Here is a 15,436-nt window from a genome sequence, read left to right as displayed (position 1 = left end):
TGCATGGATCTCATCTATGCAACATCCTCTTCAACCTCCACGTCTTGCATGTCTCAGTCAATCCTTGCAGCTCATATTTTCAACTTGATCTTGTACCCTATCCAATGTTTTACCTCAAGATCACTTCCTTCACTTTTACCTCTTGTTTTTATTCAAGTTTAATCTTCACAAAACCAAGATTGGGAATGATGGGTACATTTTGAGGCCACCATCTACCCTTGAGAACACTCCTCCCTAAATTAGTTTTCTTTCTCAAAAACCCTATTGTTTTTCCTTCTCTAGTTTTGATCACAAAACTACTTCTAGTTTTATAAAATCTTTTCAGGATATTTCTTCAAAGAAAACAAAGAACTGAAATGGGTTTTGTTTTTCATCCCATTTCTACCAAGTACTGATTTCTAAAACATTATTTTCTATTTTGTTTTCCATTTTACAAAAGGCTTGTTTATGGTACCTATACCATTTCTTGTCTTCCTCTTGCTTATTTTACATTTGAGAAAAACTCTACTTCACTTGAGAAAGTAAGTAGAACATTTTGACCTCCTATGTTCCAACTAGTTTCTCTCAACATTTTCAAATTCCATTCCACTTGAGTTCATTCCCAATTGAGGTGTTTCAAATCCCTTTCAAATAAATTCTTTATTTTCAAATGACAATCCTTGCACATCTTATGCACATCACTGATTTACCACATTGTATCCCCTCATCCTCCAATTCTTGATCAAATGGATGATCATTTGATACTTTCAAATGGACTCCCTTCAACTGAACCCTAGACTCAGGGAGTATTTCAAACCACTCCAAATTGACCTCTTTTTTTTTTAGAACAACTTATTTTTCCTCATACCTATCTCACTCCCCCATTCTTTTCCATCAACACCTTGACCTCTTGAATTGATTTTATGCCACCATATTCACCATTGGTGTTGTATCTGTACTTCCATCACTACCCCTCTAAACCTTGGATCTATCTCTTTCCATCATTTGTTTGCCACAAACAAAGTGATAACAAATTTTCCTTTTAATGCATATCACTCTCACTCTCCATTTCTATCTCTATGTCTCAACCTCCATCAACATTACCTCCTCAACATCATGCACATGGATGATGTGCATCTCTCTCTCATTGTTCATTTTTGTTTGGCAAGAATGGAGCCGGCCAATTTGTGTTTGCATTCAAAATTCGGCCAGCACTATCTCCCCTTTTTCTTCTTATACAAGCCATGCCTCCCACCTACCCCAATCCATAAATGGGCAGCCTCCCAACCAACTCAATCAATGAGGAGGCTACCTCCCAACCAACTCAATCAATGAGGAGGCAGCCAACCCACCCCCTCTCCCTCTATATAAAGGGGCTTGGCAGCCCACTCCCTCCTCACTTGCTCTCATTTCCCACTCTCCACTCCTCTCCACTCCTCTCCTTTGCCTCATTTCTTTTCACTCCCTACTATTTCCTCCACTCCCTCACACTCTCCTCCTCCACTTCCCCACGAAAATGGTGCTCCCCTTGCTCCCATGGCCGGCCATAGCCATGGCAAGCCACCAAGATGAAGCTCTCCCCCTCCCTCAAGCTCATCCTCACCATGAGAGCCTCCCTCTCCTTCTTCTCCCTAACCTTAGATGGTTTAATCTCCTCTTCTTCTCCCTCCATTGCTAAGATTGGATCTTGATGCAGGTGCATGTTGGTCCAAGCTTGGAGAAGGTTGAGCTATCCTCAGATCTGAAGTTCTTGAGCAAAGTTCGTCCAAAACCTTGCAGTAATTTCTGTTTCTTGCTGTTTCAGATTCTGGTACGATCTTGTAAAATCCGCCAAATCTCGTGTGCAGATCCAAATCGAGTGGTTCAAAGTTCTGCAGATAGGTACTGAAAATATCTACAACTTGCCGTTGGTCTCATCCTCAAATTCGTTACGGATTTTGCATGATAAATAAAGTTCTACAAACATGCAGAATCATTGTTTGTTAGATTTCTTCCGTTTTACAAAACCTTTTTGAGCAAACTCAATTTTGGGTGAAAGCCCTCTCCAGTACCTTCATTTTGGCGTTGGGTTCACTTCAAATGACCTAATGGAATTGAAATGGTTCACAGATCAAGATCTGGTCAGATCTGACTTTGTCGAATTAAATCAGGAGCTTGGAAACGAATTTTTGAATGAAACCAGTTGGGTTAGAACCATACTGTCAATACCTTTCAGATGCAACTGACCTCATATTTTTAGGATTTTTCTACAATTTTTGGCATACAGATCTTGTTTTCTGTACAGTCAGTTTCAAGCAAGGTCCTAAAATTGTAGGTTCAACCTTTTTGAGTGATTCCAATTGGGTTAGTCTTGTATTAGTACTGGCCATCTAGGAAAAATAGTGTTAGTCTCTGTTCATGCATTTTCGTTACTGTTAGTAAGGTATATGTGTGACATGCATTGTTGGACCAAAACTTGTTGGGTTTATTTAAAATCCTTGACCAACTCTTTTTATTAGAAATGGGCAACCTTTGTTTTATGTTTGCAAAACAAAATCTCTGCAATTTAACATTAGCTCTTTTGTTTTGCTTAAGTTTTCAAATGGTAGGGCATATCATTTGCTTCCTATTCTTGTGTGGTGTTATGTGAGCAAACTAAGTTAGGAAAACTGTTTTCTACTTTTTCCAAAAATGTTTGAAAATGTTTTGTGAATGTATTTGATGTCAAACTAATGCTTTTGTCCTCTTTATGATGTTATCTACCAGGATGTTTGGTTTATACTATGGTGATAACCGAGAGAGGCAATTGCTAAGTTGTGATACTCTCATACCTTTACTAGGTAAATAACATGGGTTTTCTTTAAGTTGTTTGTGGTATCTATAAGTCCTTTGTATGGTAGCTCTTTATTGAATGGTTAAATCATGGTTGTTGTATGTTTGTTTTGTTGGTGCAATGTGATTGATTGTGTTCCTTTTATATTTTCCGGCGATAGACGCGAGCAATTCCGGAGAAGAAGAAGAAGTGGAATTGGACAAGGATTTTATTTATATTGTTGGGATTCTTATATTGATGGAGTTGAAGGAGTACAGGGACAAATAAGCCAAGGCAAGCCATCTTTTGATCTCTGATCCGGTGTCTAGTTGGATGTCATTTGTTGATGTTCAAAGCGCCTTCATTCTATGTGTGTTATTATCTCTATTTATGTCATCTATGTGTGATTGCAAGTGGGGTACTCCCTAGTGGTGATGCTCCACTATTGTCCTTGTGTTATGGGATGCATGGTAACATGGCCGTGCTATTCCACTTGGTGATCTTGTATGCTCAACTTGAGCATGTTCCATCTCAAGATAGTAACTTACACCACATCCACCCTCTTTGTAGTATAGAGGTATCAATGTCATGATCTTGGCATATTCTCAACTTGAGAGAAGTATGCCGTGTACCCATGGGAAAGTAGGTTGGATAGTGATACTCCACTATCTAACTTGTACACTTAGCACCACCAATCTGAAAATGTTTCCTCTTATGTTGTCATTATACATGCTTACCTTAAGCAAGTATGATCCTCTTTACGCCACTCACCCATCCCCTCATGGGCGTGATGACCTTCATCTCGGCCATGGTGATGTTTTAGTTCCATTCATGAAACTATAGGATGGGAACCCCTCAAGGTTTACCTTGTTGTAAATGTTTTTGAAAACCTTGGGTGAGTTGGACTTACCCAAGTGTGTGTTTATGAAAGGAAAGGATCTTGGCAAAGAAGGTTGGAAAGAAAATCTTGTTTTCGAAAACTTTGGCGCCTAAGTATTCACCCGTGACAATTAACCCGCGCAACCACATTACCCTGGAGTGGGACGGGGCTTAGCTCGTAGTTTGTTCTTCTTAACATGGGATACCGCACAACTATATAAGGGTAAGGTTACCCCTGAATCCGGATTGTCGTTGGTGGAGACAATAGTATAACGGGAGGCCTTCGGGGCTGACCCGTCCGGAAGACACTATGGGTCTCCTGGCTTGGCGGTGGAGCCACACTCAAAGGAGGTGAGCTGCCACGGTGCCGGGGAGGTACATACTCCATAGGGTAGGATCCCGTGCTAAGTCGAATAGGCGAAAGGCTATGTCCGAGTTTTTGTCATGGCATAGTTGATATGCAGGGATGATGCCCACATGATAAACTCGCGGATCTTGTGGGGAAAGTGTGCAAACTCTGCAGAGTCAAATCTATTCGAATAGCCGTGTCCGCGGTCATGGACGGTTGGAATGGCTGTTGCTTAGCCTAATGTGTTTTGTTTATGAAAGTGTTTGACAAAGGAAAGAAATGAACTTGTTTTCGGAGTACCGGAAGGGTACGGGAATGGTTTGGTTGACCATATGGAGATGGTCGGAAAGGAAATAAATTGGGTTACCCCCATCCTAGTGTTTTATGTTGTAGAACTCTTTTGAAGTATCTTCTTCAATAAAGATATAGATATGTCATAGGATCTCTCTAGCATTCCCATCAAATGAGGTGGCGATATGCTAACTCTTCTTCAATAAAGATATAGATATGTCATAGGATCTCTCTAGCATTCTCATCAAATAAGGTGGCGATATGCTAACTCTTCTCCAATAAAGATATAGCTATGTCATAGGACTTCCCTAGCGTCCCCATCAATTGAGAGGGCGGTATGCTACCCTCCCTCTTATTAGGTTAGCATGATGTCTTTGAAAACACCATAGTATTCGCATCACTCGAGATGCCGGGATGCTATATCCACAAGAGAAACTATTTCTCTTCCACATGCTACATCCACGAGAGAAACTATTTTTCCTCTCTTGCCTTCTCTAGTTAGAATTTTTATCACCTTCTTGATGGTTTGCGAGTACAATTCCAAATGTACTCACGGCTTTGTCCCTGGCTATTTACTTGGCCAGATTTGGAGGAACACGACGGATGAAGAAGGAGTTGGTGACGTCTATGCGAGCTAGGAACGTCTTCCCAGTCAGTTGCCTGTAGGGTTATGGCAGATGACTTGGGTACTGCGCTGCTGAAGTGATGATGCTACTCTGATGTTTAGTTAGGCCCTTCGAGGCTATTATGTAAGTATTGGTCATGTGACCATGTTGTAATTTTCTTATTCCGCTTTGTAATGGATGGTGTAATTTGATATCAGTTCGGTTATGTGTTCACGGCGCACTGATCATGGGATCGTGAACTGTATACATAACAGGGTATTTCGGACAGCTAGTCCGGGGTCCCCACAGAGCTGGTATCAGAGCCATCCTGACTGTAGGAGACCTTAGTTAGCATGGACGTTAGTTAGGAAACAAGTACTTGGACAAAACTATTTACAAAACAAATTGTTTCTTTAGTCGGAAGTATAGCTTCTACTCCTCTTATTTATTCAAAGCTTCTAAAATTCTTACCTCTCCGCTTTATAAAAAGGTTTGAAAATTCTTACTCTATTGTCTCAGCCAATTCAAACCTACATATTGGACGATGTCCCCAACTCAGCATCGGGAGACTCGAACTCGAAGATGGCTCAATCCCTCAGGAAGACTCATATATCTCCAACTGCAGCTATTGAAGATTGGATGCCGACGTAGCCGTGTGCTTGTTGGGATGATAACATCATGTCTTTGGTTGTCACCAAAGTCTGTCAAGGAGCTGACCTTCTTCCTCCGTGGACTTGCACTTTTTGCAGTCATCTGGGATCAAGTCCTCAGTTCTTGACTAGTAATTTTTAGGCCAGCTACAAGAAGTTGACGATTTCGGGAGTACCTCAACAACTACCTCTTCGAAGACCTCACGTCCCCGGGATGTTGAGCAAGAAGACTACGCAGTTTTCTCCTCCGCCTCAACATAGAAGACCGAACACCAGGCCTGCTTCGCAACCAACTGCCCCGAAAATCCATGTTGGAGTCCATAAGAGCAAAATGAAGACGGCAACATATGTGACCAGCCCCCCCAAACCAATAGGATGGATAGGACAAACTCAATCGCTTTGATTGAGCTACCCCCACGCATTAGGCATTCCATGGGTATTTAGGTTACCATGCCTGGTTTGATGATTGCTTGTAGTTCCCTTGTGTGCTGCCTTGAGTGTCTTTTGTTTGTTTGTTGTGTGTATAATTGTCTTGGCCTTTCGGTCTGAAAAACACCCTTAGTGTGATAAACTAGCTTAGAAAGCCTCCCAAAGATGTTTTCACCCTCACCTACCTCGCCGATGCTTTGCTAACTGCTAGTTAGTTGGATAAGTTAACGAAAAGCTCTAACTCTACCCCCGTTAGCAGTTGTTTTTCAAACATCAGGAAAACTAACCCAAACCCCCATCTACGCTAACTTCCTTCAATATCAGCTGGAGCATCTCGACTACGCCAAGAAAGAAGAAGCCCTACCTTCAAGAATGACTGCACCTCTGCGAGAAGACATACTAATTTGGACTAACCTTGGAGCATAATCGCGCTAACCTCGAGGATATTTTCTTGAAAACTACCCTCTAACACACCGTCTAACAAGTTGAGTGAACAATAACGTCAAAGCCAAGCTACATCACATGGTTCATCTGGTCCTCATCAAGTGAAGGCTCCTGAAGATACCTCAAGACTCAAGACTTTAGGCGTAGTTTACCCGCTAACTTCTTAGTTGCTACTGAAGTCAGCACCGACCCTCAAGCTGAAGATTGTCTTCGACGACCCCTGTTGCTGCTTCATATGGGTACCAACCAGGCGTTTCATCAACTTATTAACTCACGGCGCGTCCCCTATGGTTTAGTTAACACCGTGAGTGCCTCTTGAAGTTGCGGTCTGCACGTCGCCCCTGAAGATTCTTCAACTGAGTACGGAAGATCGATGACTCCTTCAGAAGCCCCCGACAGGACCGCAAGGCAGAAGCTCTAAGATTTTCCGAAAGCCCGATGAAAAATCTTAAGGGTGGAAGTCTTCCACTAAAAGTTGGAGCTAACCCTAACATTTTAAACCTTTCTAACACATCGTTGGAAATGTGGGATGCACTAACCCCTCTTGAAGCCGTGGACTACTCAACGCCCGCTGAAGATGTTCAACTCCAAAGATCAATGGCTTCTCCAAAAAGCGCCCGACAAGACCTGTGGCCGAAGCTTACAGTTTTTAACGCCCCCTCCCCGATGAACAATTTTAAGGATGGAAGACTTCGTCTTCCACTAAATTTAAGCTAACTCTAAAAAGTTTTCAACCCTGCTCAAGCACCATTGGGTGCACTAACTCTCCCACAATCATGAACCCCGCTAGGATCATTAAGAAGGTATAGATCCAACATCTGCACGGAGTCGTCAGCCTCTTCATGAAACTCGCCATCGTCAGAAATCCATCATGTCTCTCACAAGCTGAAGTTGCGACCCTCTCCACACAAAGGCTTAAAAATGGAGTCTAATTTTCGTTAAACTTTACGACCCCTCCAGTTCTACGCTCAGTAATCTCGGGACGAGATTATTTTAAGGGTGGAAGATCTGTAACACCCCAACTTTTGCAACCTTGATTAATTGTCCATATTTCAAAAATTAGGGGGAACAAAAACTTTTTCTATAGACTAATTTAGATGAGTTGCCTTGATTTATTTGTTGTGATGAATTGCTTTGATCTGCCGCTAGATATATTGTCTTGATTTCTTGTTGAGTTCTGTGTTGAGTACCTCAAAGAACAACACCTCTAGTGGTCAAACATACAACTCACCTAAAAAAAAAACATGTGTGACTTAGGTAAAATTGTTTTCCTTTTTACTACATCAAACTCTTCTCCTGATGGCAACATGAGTGTGCCATCTTGATATTCCTATTTGTGTTAGTCCAGCTCAAACCATCCTTGAATCCAAAAATTTGGGATCATCTACCCTCATCACATCCTTCTCTTATACCCACTCATCATAGGTTGATTCTGAAGCCAAGTCAACAATCTGTTTTGGCAAGCTTATAAGTTCCAGACTTTGGCAGTTGATATCTAAGCAACCACCACTGTTATTGTTGACCTCAATGCATGGATCTCATCTATGCAACATCCTCTTCAACCTCCACGTCTTGCATGTCTCAGTCAATCCTTGCAGCTCATATTTTCAACTTGATCTTGTACCCTATCCAATGTTTTACCTCAAGATCACTTCCTTCACTTTTACCTCTTGTTTTTATTCAAGTTTAATCTTCACAAAACCAAGATTGGGAATGATGGGTACATTTTGAGGCCACCATCTACCCTTGAGAACACTCCTCCCTAAATTAGTTTTCTTTCTCAAAAACCCTATTGTTTTTCCTTCTCTAGTTTTGATCACAAAACTACTTCTAGTTTTATAAAATCTTTTCAGGATATTTCTTCAAAGAAAACAAAGAACTGAAATGGGTTTTGTTTTTCATCCCATTTCTACCAAGTACTGATTTCTAAAACATTATTTTCTATTTTGTTTTCCATTTTACAAAAGGCTTGTTTATGGTACCTATACCATTTCTTGTCTTCCTCTTGCTTATTTTACATTTGAGAAAAACTCTACTTCACTTGAGAAAGTAAGTAGAACATTTTGACCTCCTATGTTCCAACTAGTTTCTCTCAACATTTTCAAATTCCATTCCACTTGAGTTCATTCCCAATTGAGGTGTTTCAAATCCCTTTCAAATAAATTCTTTATTTTCAAATGACAATCCTTGCACATCTTATGCACATCACTGATTTACCACATTGTATCCCCTCATCCTCCAATTCTTGATCAAATGGATGATCATTTGATACTTTCAAATGGACTCCCTTCAACTGAACCCTAGACTCAGGGAGTATTTCAAACCACTCCAAATTGACCTCTTTTTTTTAGAACAACTTATTTTTCCTCATACCTATCTCACTCCCCCATTCTTTTCCATCAACACCTTGACCTCTTGAATTGATTTTATGCCACCATATTCACCATTGGTGTTGTATCTGTACTTCCATCACTACCCCTCTAAACCTTGGATCTATCTCTTTCCATCATTTGTTTGCCACAAACAAAGTGATAACAAATTTTCCTTTTAATGCATATCACTCTCACTCTCCATTTCTATCTCTATGTCTCAACCTCCATCAACATTACCTCCTCAACATCATGCACATGGATGATGTGCATCTCTCTCTCATTGTTCATTTTTGTTTGGCAAGAATGGAGCCGGCCAATTTGTGTTTGCATTCAAAATTCGGCCAGCACTATCTCCCTTTTTCTTCTTATACAAGCCATGCCTCCCACCTACCCCAATCCATAAATGGGCAGCCTCCCAACCAACTCAATCAATGAGGAGGCTACCTCCCAACCAACTCAATCAATGAGGAGGCAGCCAACCCACCCCCTCTCCCTCTATATAAAGGGGCTTGGCAGCCCACTCCCTCCTCACTTGCTCTCATTTCCCACTCTCCACTCCTCTCCACTCCTCTCCTTTGCCTCATTTCTTTTCACTCCCTACTATTTCCTCCACTCCCTCACACTCTCCTCCTCCACTTCCCCACGAAAATGGTGCTCCCCTTGCTCCCATGGCCGGCCATAGCCATGGCAAGCCACCAAGATGAAGCTCTCCCCCTCCCTCAAGCTCATCCTCACCATGAGAGCCTCCCTCTCCTTCTTCTCCCTAACCTTAGATGGTTTAATCTCCTCTTCTTCTCCCTCCATTGCTAAGATTGGATCTTGATGCAGGTGCATGTTGGTCCAAGCTTGGAGAAGGTTGAGCTATCCTCAGATCTGAAGTTCTTGAGCAAAGTTCGTCCAAAACCTTGCAGTAATTTCTGTTTCTTGCTGTTTCAGATTCTGGTACGATCTTGTAAAATCCGCCAAATCTCGTGTGCAGATCCAAATCGAGTGGTTCAAAGTTCTGCAGATAGGTACTGAAAATATCTACAACTTGCCGTTGGTCTCATCCTCAAATTCGTTACGGATTTTGCATGATAAATAAAGTTCTACAAACATGCAGAATCATTGTTTGTTAGATTTCTTCCGTTTTACAAAACCTTTTTGAGCAAACTCAATTTTGGGTGAAAGCCCTCTCCAGTACCTTCATTTTGGCGTTGGGTTCACTTCAAATGACCTAATGGAATTGAAATGGTTCACAGATCAAGATCTGGTCAGATCTGACTTTGTCGAATTAAATCAGGAGCTTGGAAACGAATTTTTGAATGAAACCAGTTGGGTTAGAACCATACTGTCAATACCTTTCAGATGCAACTGACCTCATATTTTTAGGATTTTTCTACAATTTTTGGCATACAGATCTTGTTTTCTGTACAGTCAGTTTCAAGCAAGGTCCTAAAATTGTAGGTTCAACCTTTTTGAGTGATTCCAATTGGGTTAGTCTTGTATTAGTACTGGCCATCTAGGAAAAATAGTGTTAGTCTCTGTTCATGCATTTTCGTTACTGTTAGTAAGGTATATGTGTGACATGCATTGTTGGACCAAAACTTGTTGGGTTTATTTAAAATCCTTGACCAACTCTTTTTATTAGAAATGGGCAACCTTTGTTTTATGTTTGCAAAACAAAATCTCTGCAATTTAACATTAGCTCTTTTGTTTTGCTTAAGTTTTCAAATGGTAGGGCATATCATTTGCTTCCTATTCTTGTGTGGTGTTATGTGAGCAAACTAAGTTAGGAAAACTGTTTTCTACTTTTTCCAAAAATGTTTGAAAATGTTTTGTGAATGTATTTGATGTCAAACTAATGCTTTTGTCCTCTTTATGATGTTATCTACCAGGGGATGTTTGGTTTATACTATGGTGATAACCGAGAGAGGCAATTGCTAAGTTGTGATACTCTCATACCTTTACTAGGTAAATAACATGGGTTTTCTTTAAGTTGTTTGTGGTATCTATAAGTCCTTTGTATGGTAGCTCTTTATTGAATGGTTAAATCATGGTTGTTGTATGTTTGTTTTGTTGGTGCAATGTGATTGATTGTGTTCCTTTTATATTTTCCGGCGATAGACGCGAGCAATTCCGGAGAAGAAGAAGAAGTGGAATTGGACAAGGATTTTATTTATATTGTTGGGATTCTTATATTGATGGAGTTGAAGGAGTACAGGGACAAATAAGCCAAGGCAAGCCATCTTTTGATCTCTGATCCGGTGTCTAGTTGGATGTCATTTGTTGATGTTCAAAGCGCCTTCATTCTATGTGTGTTATTATCTCTATTTATGTCATCTATGTGTGATTGCAAGTGGGGTACTCCCTAGTGGTGATGCTCCACTATTGTCCTTGTGTTATGGGATGCATGGTAACATGGCCGTGCTATTCCACTTGGTGATCTTGTATGCTCAACTTGAGCATGTTCCATCTCAAGATAGTAACTTACACCACATCCACCCTCTTTGTAGTATAGAGGTATCAATGTCATGATCTTGGCATATTCTCAACTTGAGAGAAGTATGCCGTGTACCCATGGGAAAGTAGGTTGGATAGTGATACTCCACTATCTAACTTGTACACTTAGCACCACCAATCTGAAAATGTTTCCTCTTATGTTGTCATTATACATGCTTACCTTAAGCAAGTATGATCCTCTTTACGCCACTCACCCATCCCCTCATGGGCGTGATGACCTTCATCTCGGCCATGGTGATGTTTTAGTTCCATTCATGAAACTATAGGATGGGAACCCCTCAAGGTTTACCTTGTTGTAAATGTTTTTGAAAACCTTGGGTGAGTTGGACTTACCCAAGTGTGTGTTTATGAAAGGAAAGGATCTTGGCAAAGAAGGTTGGAAAGAAAATCTTGTTTTCGAAAACTTTGGCGCCTAAGTATTCACCCGTGACAATTAACCCGCGCAACCACATTACCCTGGAGTGGGACGGGGCTTAGCTCGTAGTTTGTTCTTCTTAACATGGGATACCGCACAACTATATAAGGGTAAGGTTACCCCTGAATCCGGATTGTCGTTGGTGGAGACAATAGTATAACGGGAGGCCTTCGGGGCTGACCCGTCCGAAGACACTATGGGTCTCCCGGCTTGGCGGTGGAGCCACACTCAAAGGAGGTGAGCTGCCACGGTGCCGGGAGGTACATACTCCATAGGGTAGGATCCCGTGCTAAGTCGAATAGGCGAAAGGCTATGTCCGAGTTTTTGTCATGGCATAGTTGATATGCAGGGATGATGCCCACATGATAAACTCGCGGATCTTGTGGGGAAAGTGTGCAAACTCTGCAGAGTCAAATCTATTCGAATAGCCGTGTCCGCGGTCATGGACGGTTGGAATGGCTGTTGCTTAGCCTAATGTGTTTTGTTTATGAAAGTGTTTGACAAAGGAAAGAAATGAACTTGTTTTCGGAGTACCGGAAGGGTACGGGAATGGTTTGGTTGACCATATGGAGATGGTCGGAAAGGAAATAAATTGGGTTACCCCCATCCTAGTGTTTTATGTTGTAGAACTCTTTTGAAGTATCTTCTTCAATAAAGATATAGATATGTCATAGGATCTCTCTAGCATTCCCATCAAATGAGGTGGCGATATGCTAACTCTTCTTCAATAAAGATATAGATATGTCATAGGATCTCTCTAGCATTCTCATCAAATAAGGTGGCGATATGCTAACTCTTCTCCAATAAAGATATAGCTATGTCATAGGACTTCCCTAGCGTCCCCATCAATTGAGAGGGCGGTATGCTACCCTCCCTCTTATTAGGTTAGCATGATGTCTTTGAAAACACCATAGTATTCGCATCACTCGAGATGCCGGGATGCTATATCCACAAGAGAAACTATTTCTCTTCCACATGCTACATCCACGAGAGAAACTATTTTTCCTCTCTTGCCTTCTCTAGTTAGAATTTTTATCACCTTCTTGATGGTTTGCGAGTACAATTCCAAATGTACTCACGGCTTTGTCCCTGGCTATTTACTTGGCCAGATTTGGAGGAACACGACGGATGAAGAAGGAGTTGGTGACGTCTATGCGAGCTAGGAACGTCTTCCCAGTCAGTTGCCTGTAGGGTTATGGCAGATGACTTGGGTACTGCGCTGCTGAAGTGATGATGCTACTCTGATGTTTAGTTAGGCCCTTCGAGGCTATTATGTAAGTATTGGTCATGTGACCATGTTGTAATTTTCTTATTCCGCTTTGTAATGGATGGTGTAATTTGATATCAGTTCGGTTATGTGTTCACGGCGCACTGATCATGGGATCGTGAACTGTATACATAACAGGGTATTTCGGACAGCTAGTCCGGGGTCCCCACACCAGGCCCTGGCCGCGCCGCCCTATGGTGTCGTCGCCTCGTTGACCTTCTAACGCCGCCTCTTCGCCTATAAGAAGCCCCTCGACCTAAAACCTCGAGATGAAAAAAGCCACGATACGGAAAACCTTCCAGAGCCACCGCCATCGCGAAGCCAAGATCTGGGGGACAAGAGTCTCTGTTCCGGCACGCCGCCGGGACGGGGAAGTGCCCCCGGAAGGCTCCTCCATCGACACCACCGCCATCTCCATCAACGTTGCTGTCTCCCATGAGGAGGGAGTAGTTCTCCATCGAGGCTCGGGGCTGTACCGGTAGCTATGTGGTTAATCTCTCTCCTATGTACTTCAATACAATGATCTCATGAGCTGCCTTACATGATTGAGATTCATATGAGTTTTGTATCACTATTCATCTATGTGCTACTCTAGTGATGTTATTAAAGTACTCTATTCCTCCTGCATGATGTAATGTGGACAGTGTGTGCATCATGTAGTACTTGGCGTAGTTTATGATTATGATCTCTTGTAGATTATGAAGTTAACTATTACTATGATGGTATTGATGCGATCTATTCCTCCTTTCATAGTGTGATGGTCACAGTGTGCATGCTATGTTAGTACTTGGTTTGGTTATGTTGATCTATCATGCACTCTAAGGTTATTTAAATATGAACATCGAATATTGTGGAGCTTGTTAACTCCGGCATTGAGGGTTCGTGTAATCCTACGCAATTAGTGGTGTTCATCATCCAAGAAAAGAGTGTAGAGTCTAGCATCTATCTATTTAATCTGTTATGTGATCAAAGTTGAGAGTGTCCACTAGTGAAAATCTAATCCCTAGGCCTTGTTCCTAAATACTGCTATCGCTGCTTGTTTACTGTTTTACTGCATCTGTACTGTCCGCAATATTACCACCATCAACCACACGCCAGTCCTGGACAGCAAAGCACTTTTCTGGTGCCGTTGCTACTGCTCATATATATTTATACCACCTGTATTTCACTATCTCTTCGCCGAACTAGTGCACCTATTAGGTGTGTTGGGGACACAAGAGACTTCTTGCTTTGTGGTTGCAGGGTTGCTTGAGAGGGATATCTTTGACCTCTTCCTCCCTGAGATCGATAAACCTTGGGTGATCCACTTAAGGGAAACTTGCTGCTGTTCTACAAACCTCTGCTCTTGGAGGCCCAACACTGTCTACAAGAATAGAAGCTCCCGTAGACATCAAGCTATTTTCTGGCGCCGTTGCCGGGGAGGAAAGGTAAAAGGCACTCATACTCCGGTTCCAGGTAAAGTACTTTTCTGGCACCATTGTGTTTGTGCTCGAAGCTATTTCCTTTAGATCCTGCAATTGCATCTTTTTGTTTCTTGTTAACACTAGTTAGGCATAATGGAAAACAACAAAAATATGAGAGATCTTTATGAACTTTATCTTGAATTAGGACATTATGTGTTTGAAGAGAGAATTAAAAAACCCATGGAACTTTATATGCATGCTAATGGGAATGTTATTAATATGAATGCTTTGAACACTATTGTTGCTAATGCTATGGAAAATTCTAAGCTTGGGGAAGCTGGCTTTGATGAGCATGATTTTTTTAGTCCCCCAAGCATTGAGGAGAAAATTTACTTTGATGATACTTTGCCTCCTATTTATGATGATTATAATGATAGTAGCCTTTTGGTGCCACCCACTATGGAGAGTACATTTTATGATGATTATACTATACCTCCTACACTTGATGAGAATAATAGTGATAGCTACTTTGTTGAATTTGCTCCCACTACAACTAATAAAATTGATTATGCTTATGTGGGTAGTAATAATTTTATGCATGAGACTCATGATAAGAATGGTTTATGTGATAGTTATATTGTTGAGTTTGCTCATGATACTACTGAAAGTTATTATGAGAGAGGAAAATATGGTTGTAGAAATTTTCATGCTACTAAAATGCCTCTCTATGTGCTGAAATTTTTGAAGCTACACTTGTTCTATCTTCCTATGCTTGTTACTTTGCTCTTCATGAACTTGTTTATTTACAAGATTCCTATGCATAGGAAGCATGTTAGACTTAAATGTGTTTTGAATTTTCCTCTTGATGCTCTCTTTTGCTTCAACTACTATTTCTTTGGAGTGCATCATTAAAACTGCTGAGCCCATCTTAATGGCTATAAAGAAAGAACTTCTTGGGAGATAACCCATGTGTTTATTTTGCTACAGTATTTTGTTTTATATTTGTGTCTTGGAAGTTGTTACTACTGTAGCAACCTCTCCTTATCTTAGTTTTGTTGCA

At 41.3% G+C, this 15,436-nt stretch overlaps 1 protein-coding gene across 3 annotated transcripts; it reads left to right on the top strand.

Annotated features, from left to right (window-relative positions):
- The first annotated feature begins 850 nt into the window (after window positions 1-850).
- Window positions 851-13,711, top strand: LOC127342137 (uncharacterized). Of its 3 annotated transcripts, none has more exons than XR_011755200.1 (6): window positions 851-1,860; window positions 2,089-2,165; window positions 2,952-3,064; window positions 10,667-10,742; window positions 10,896-11,008; window positions 12,816-13,711. XR_011755200.1 is itself a non-coding variant. In XM_051368071.2 (6 exons), the coding sequence occupies exons 1-5, from the start codon at window positions 9,612-9,614 to the stop codon at window positions 11,000-11,002; spliced, it is 363 nt and encodes a 120-aa protein (XP_051224031.1). In that variant the 5' UTR covers window positions 9,179-9,611; the 3' UTR covers window positions 11,003-11,008; window positions 12,816-13,711. The 3 variants fall into 3 exon arrangements, 2 of the variants coding, with proteins under 2 accessions (XP_051224031.1, XP_051224035.1); XM_051368071.2 differs by lacking the exons at window positions 851-1,860; window positions 2,089-2,165; window positions 2,952-3,064 and adding exons at window positions 9,179-9,680; window positions 9,769-9,802; window positions 10,031-10,107; XM_051368075.2 differs by lacking the exons at window positions 851-1,860; window positions 2,089-2,165; window positions 2,952-3,064 and adding exons at window positions 9,180-9,644; window positions 9,726-9,802; window positions 10,031-10,107.
- Window positions 13,712-15,436: the final 1,725 nt, after the last annotated feature.

This window comes from Lolium perenne, chromosome 3 (assembly GCF_019359855.2).
Source record: "Lolium perenne isolate Kyuss_39 chromosome 3, Kyuss_2.0, whole genome shotgun sequence".
Lineage (NCBI taxonomy): Eukaryota > Viridiplantae > Streptophyta > Magnoliopsida > Poales > Poaceae > Lolium > Lolium perenne.
This window is presented reverse-complemented; position numbering and strand designations above follow the sequence as displayed.

Coding starts and splice junctions, on each gene's coding strand:
- LOC127342137 (XM_051368071.2), top strand. CDS start 9,612: ATGCAGGTGCATGTTGGTCCAAGCTTGGAGAAGGTTGAGCTATCCTCA. Junction 10,108..10,666: donor TTTTGAATGAAACCAGTTGG/GTTAGAACCATA, acceptor GTTATCTACCAG/GGGATGTTTGGTTTATACTA. Junction 10,743..10,895: donor TACTCTCATACCTTTACTAG/GTAAATAACATG, acceptor TTCCGGCGATAG/ACGCGAGCAATTCCGGAGAA.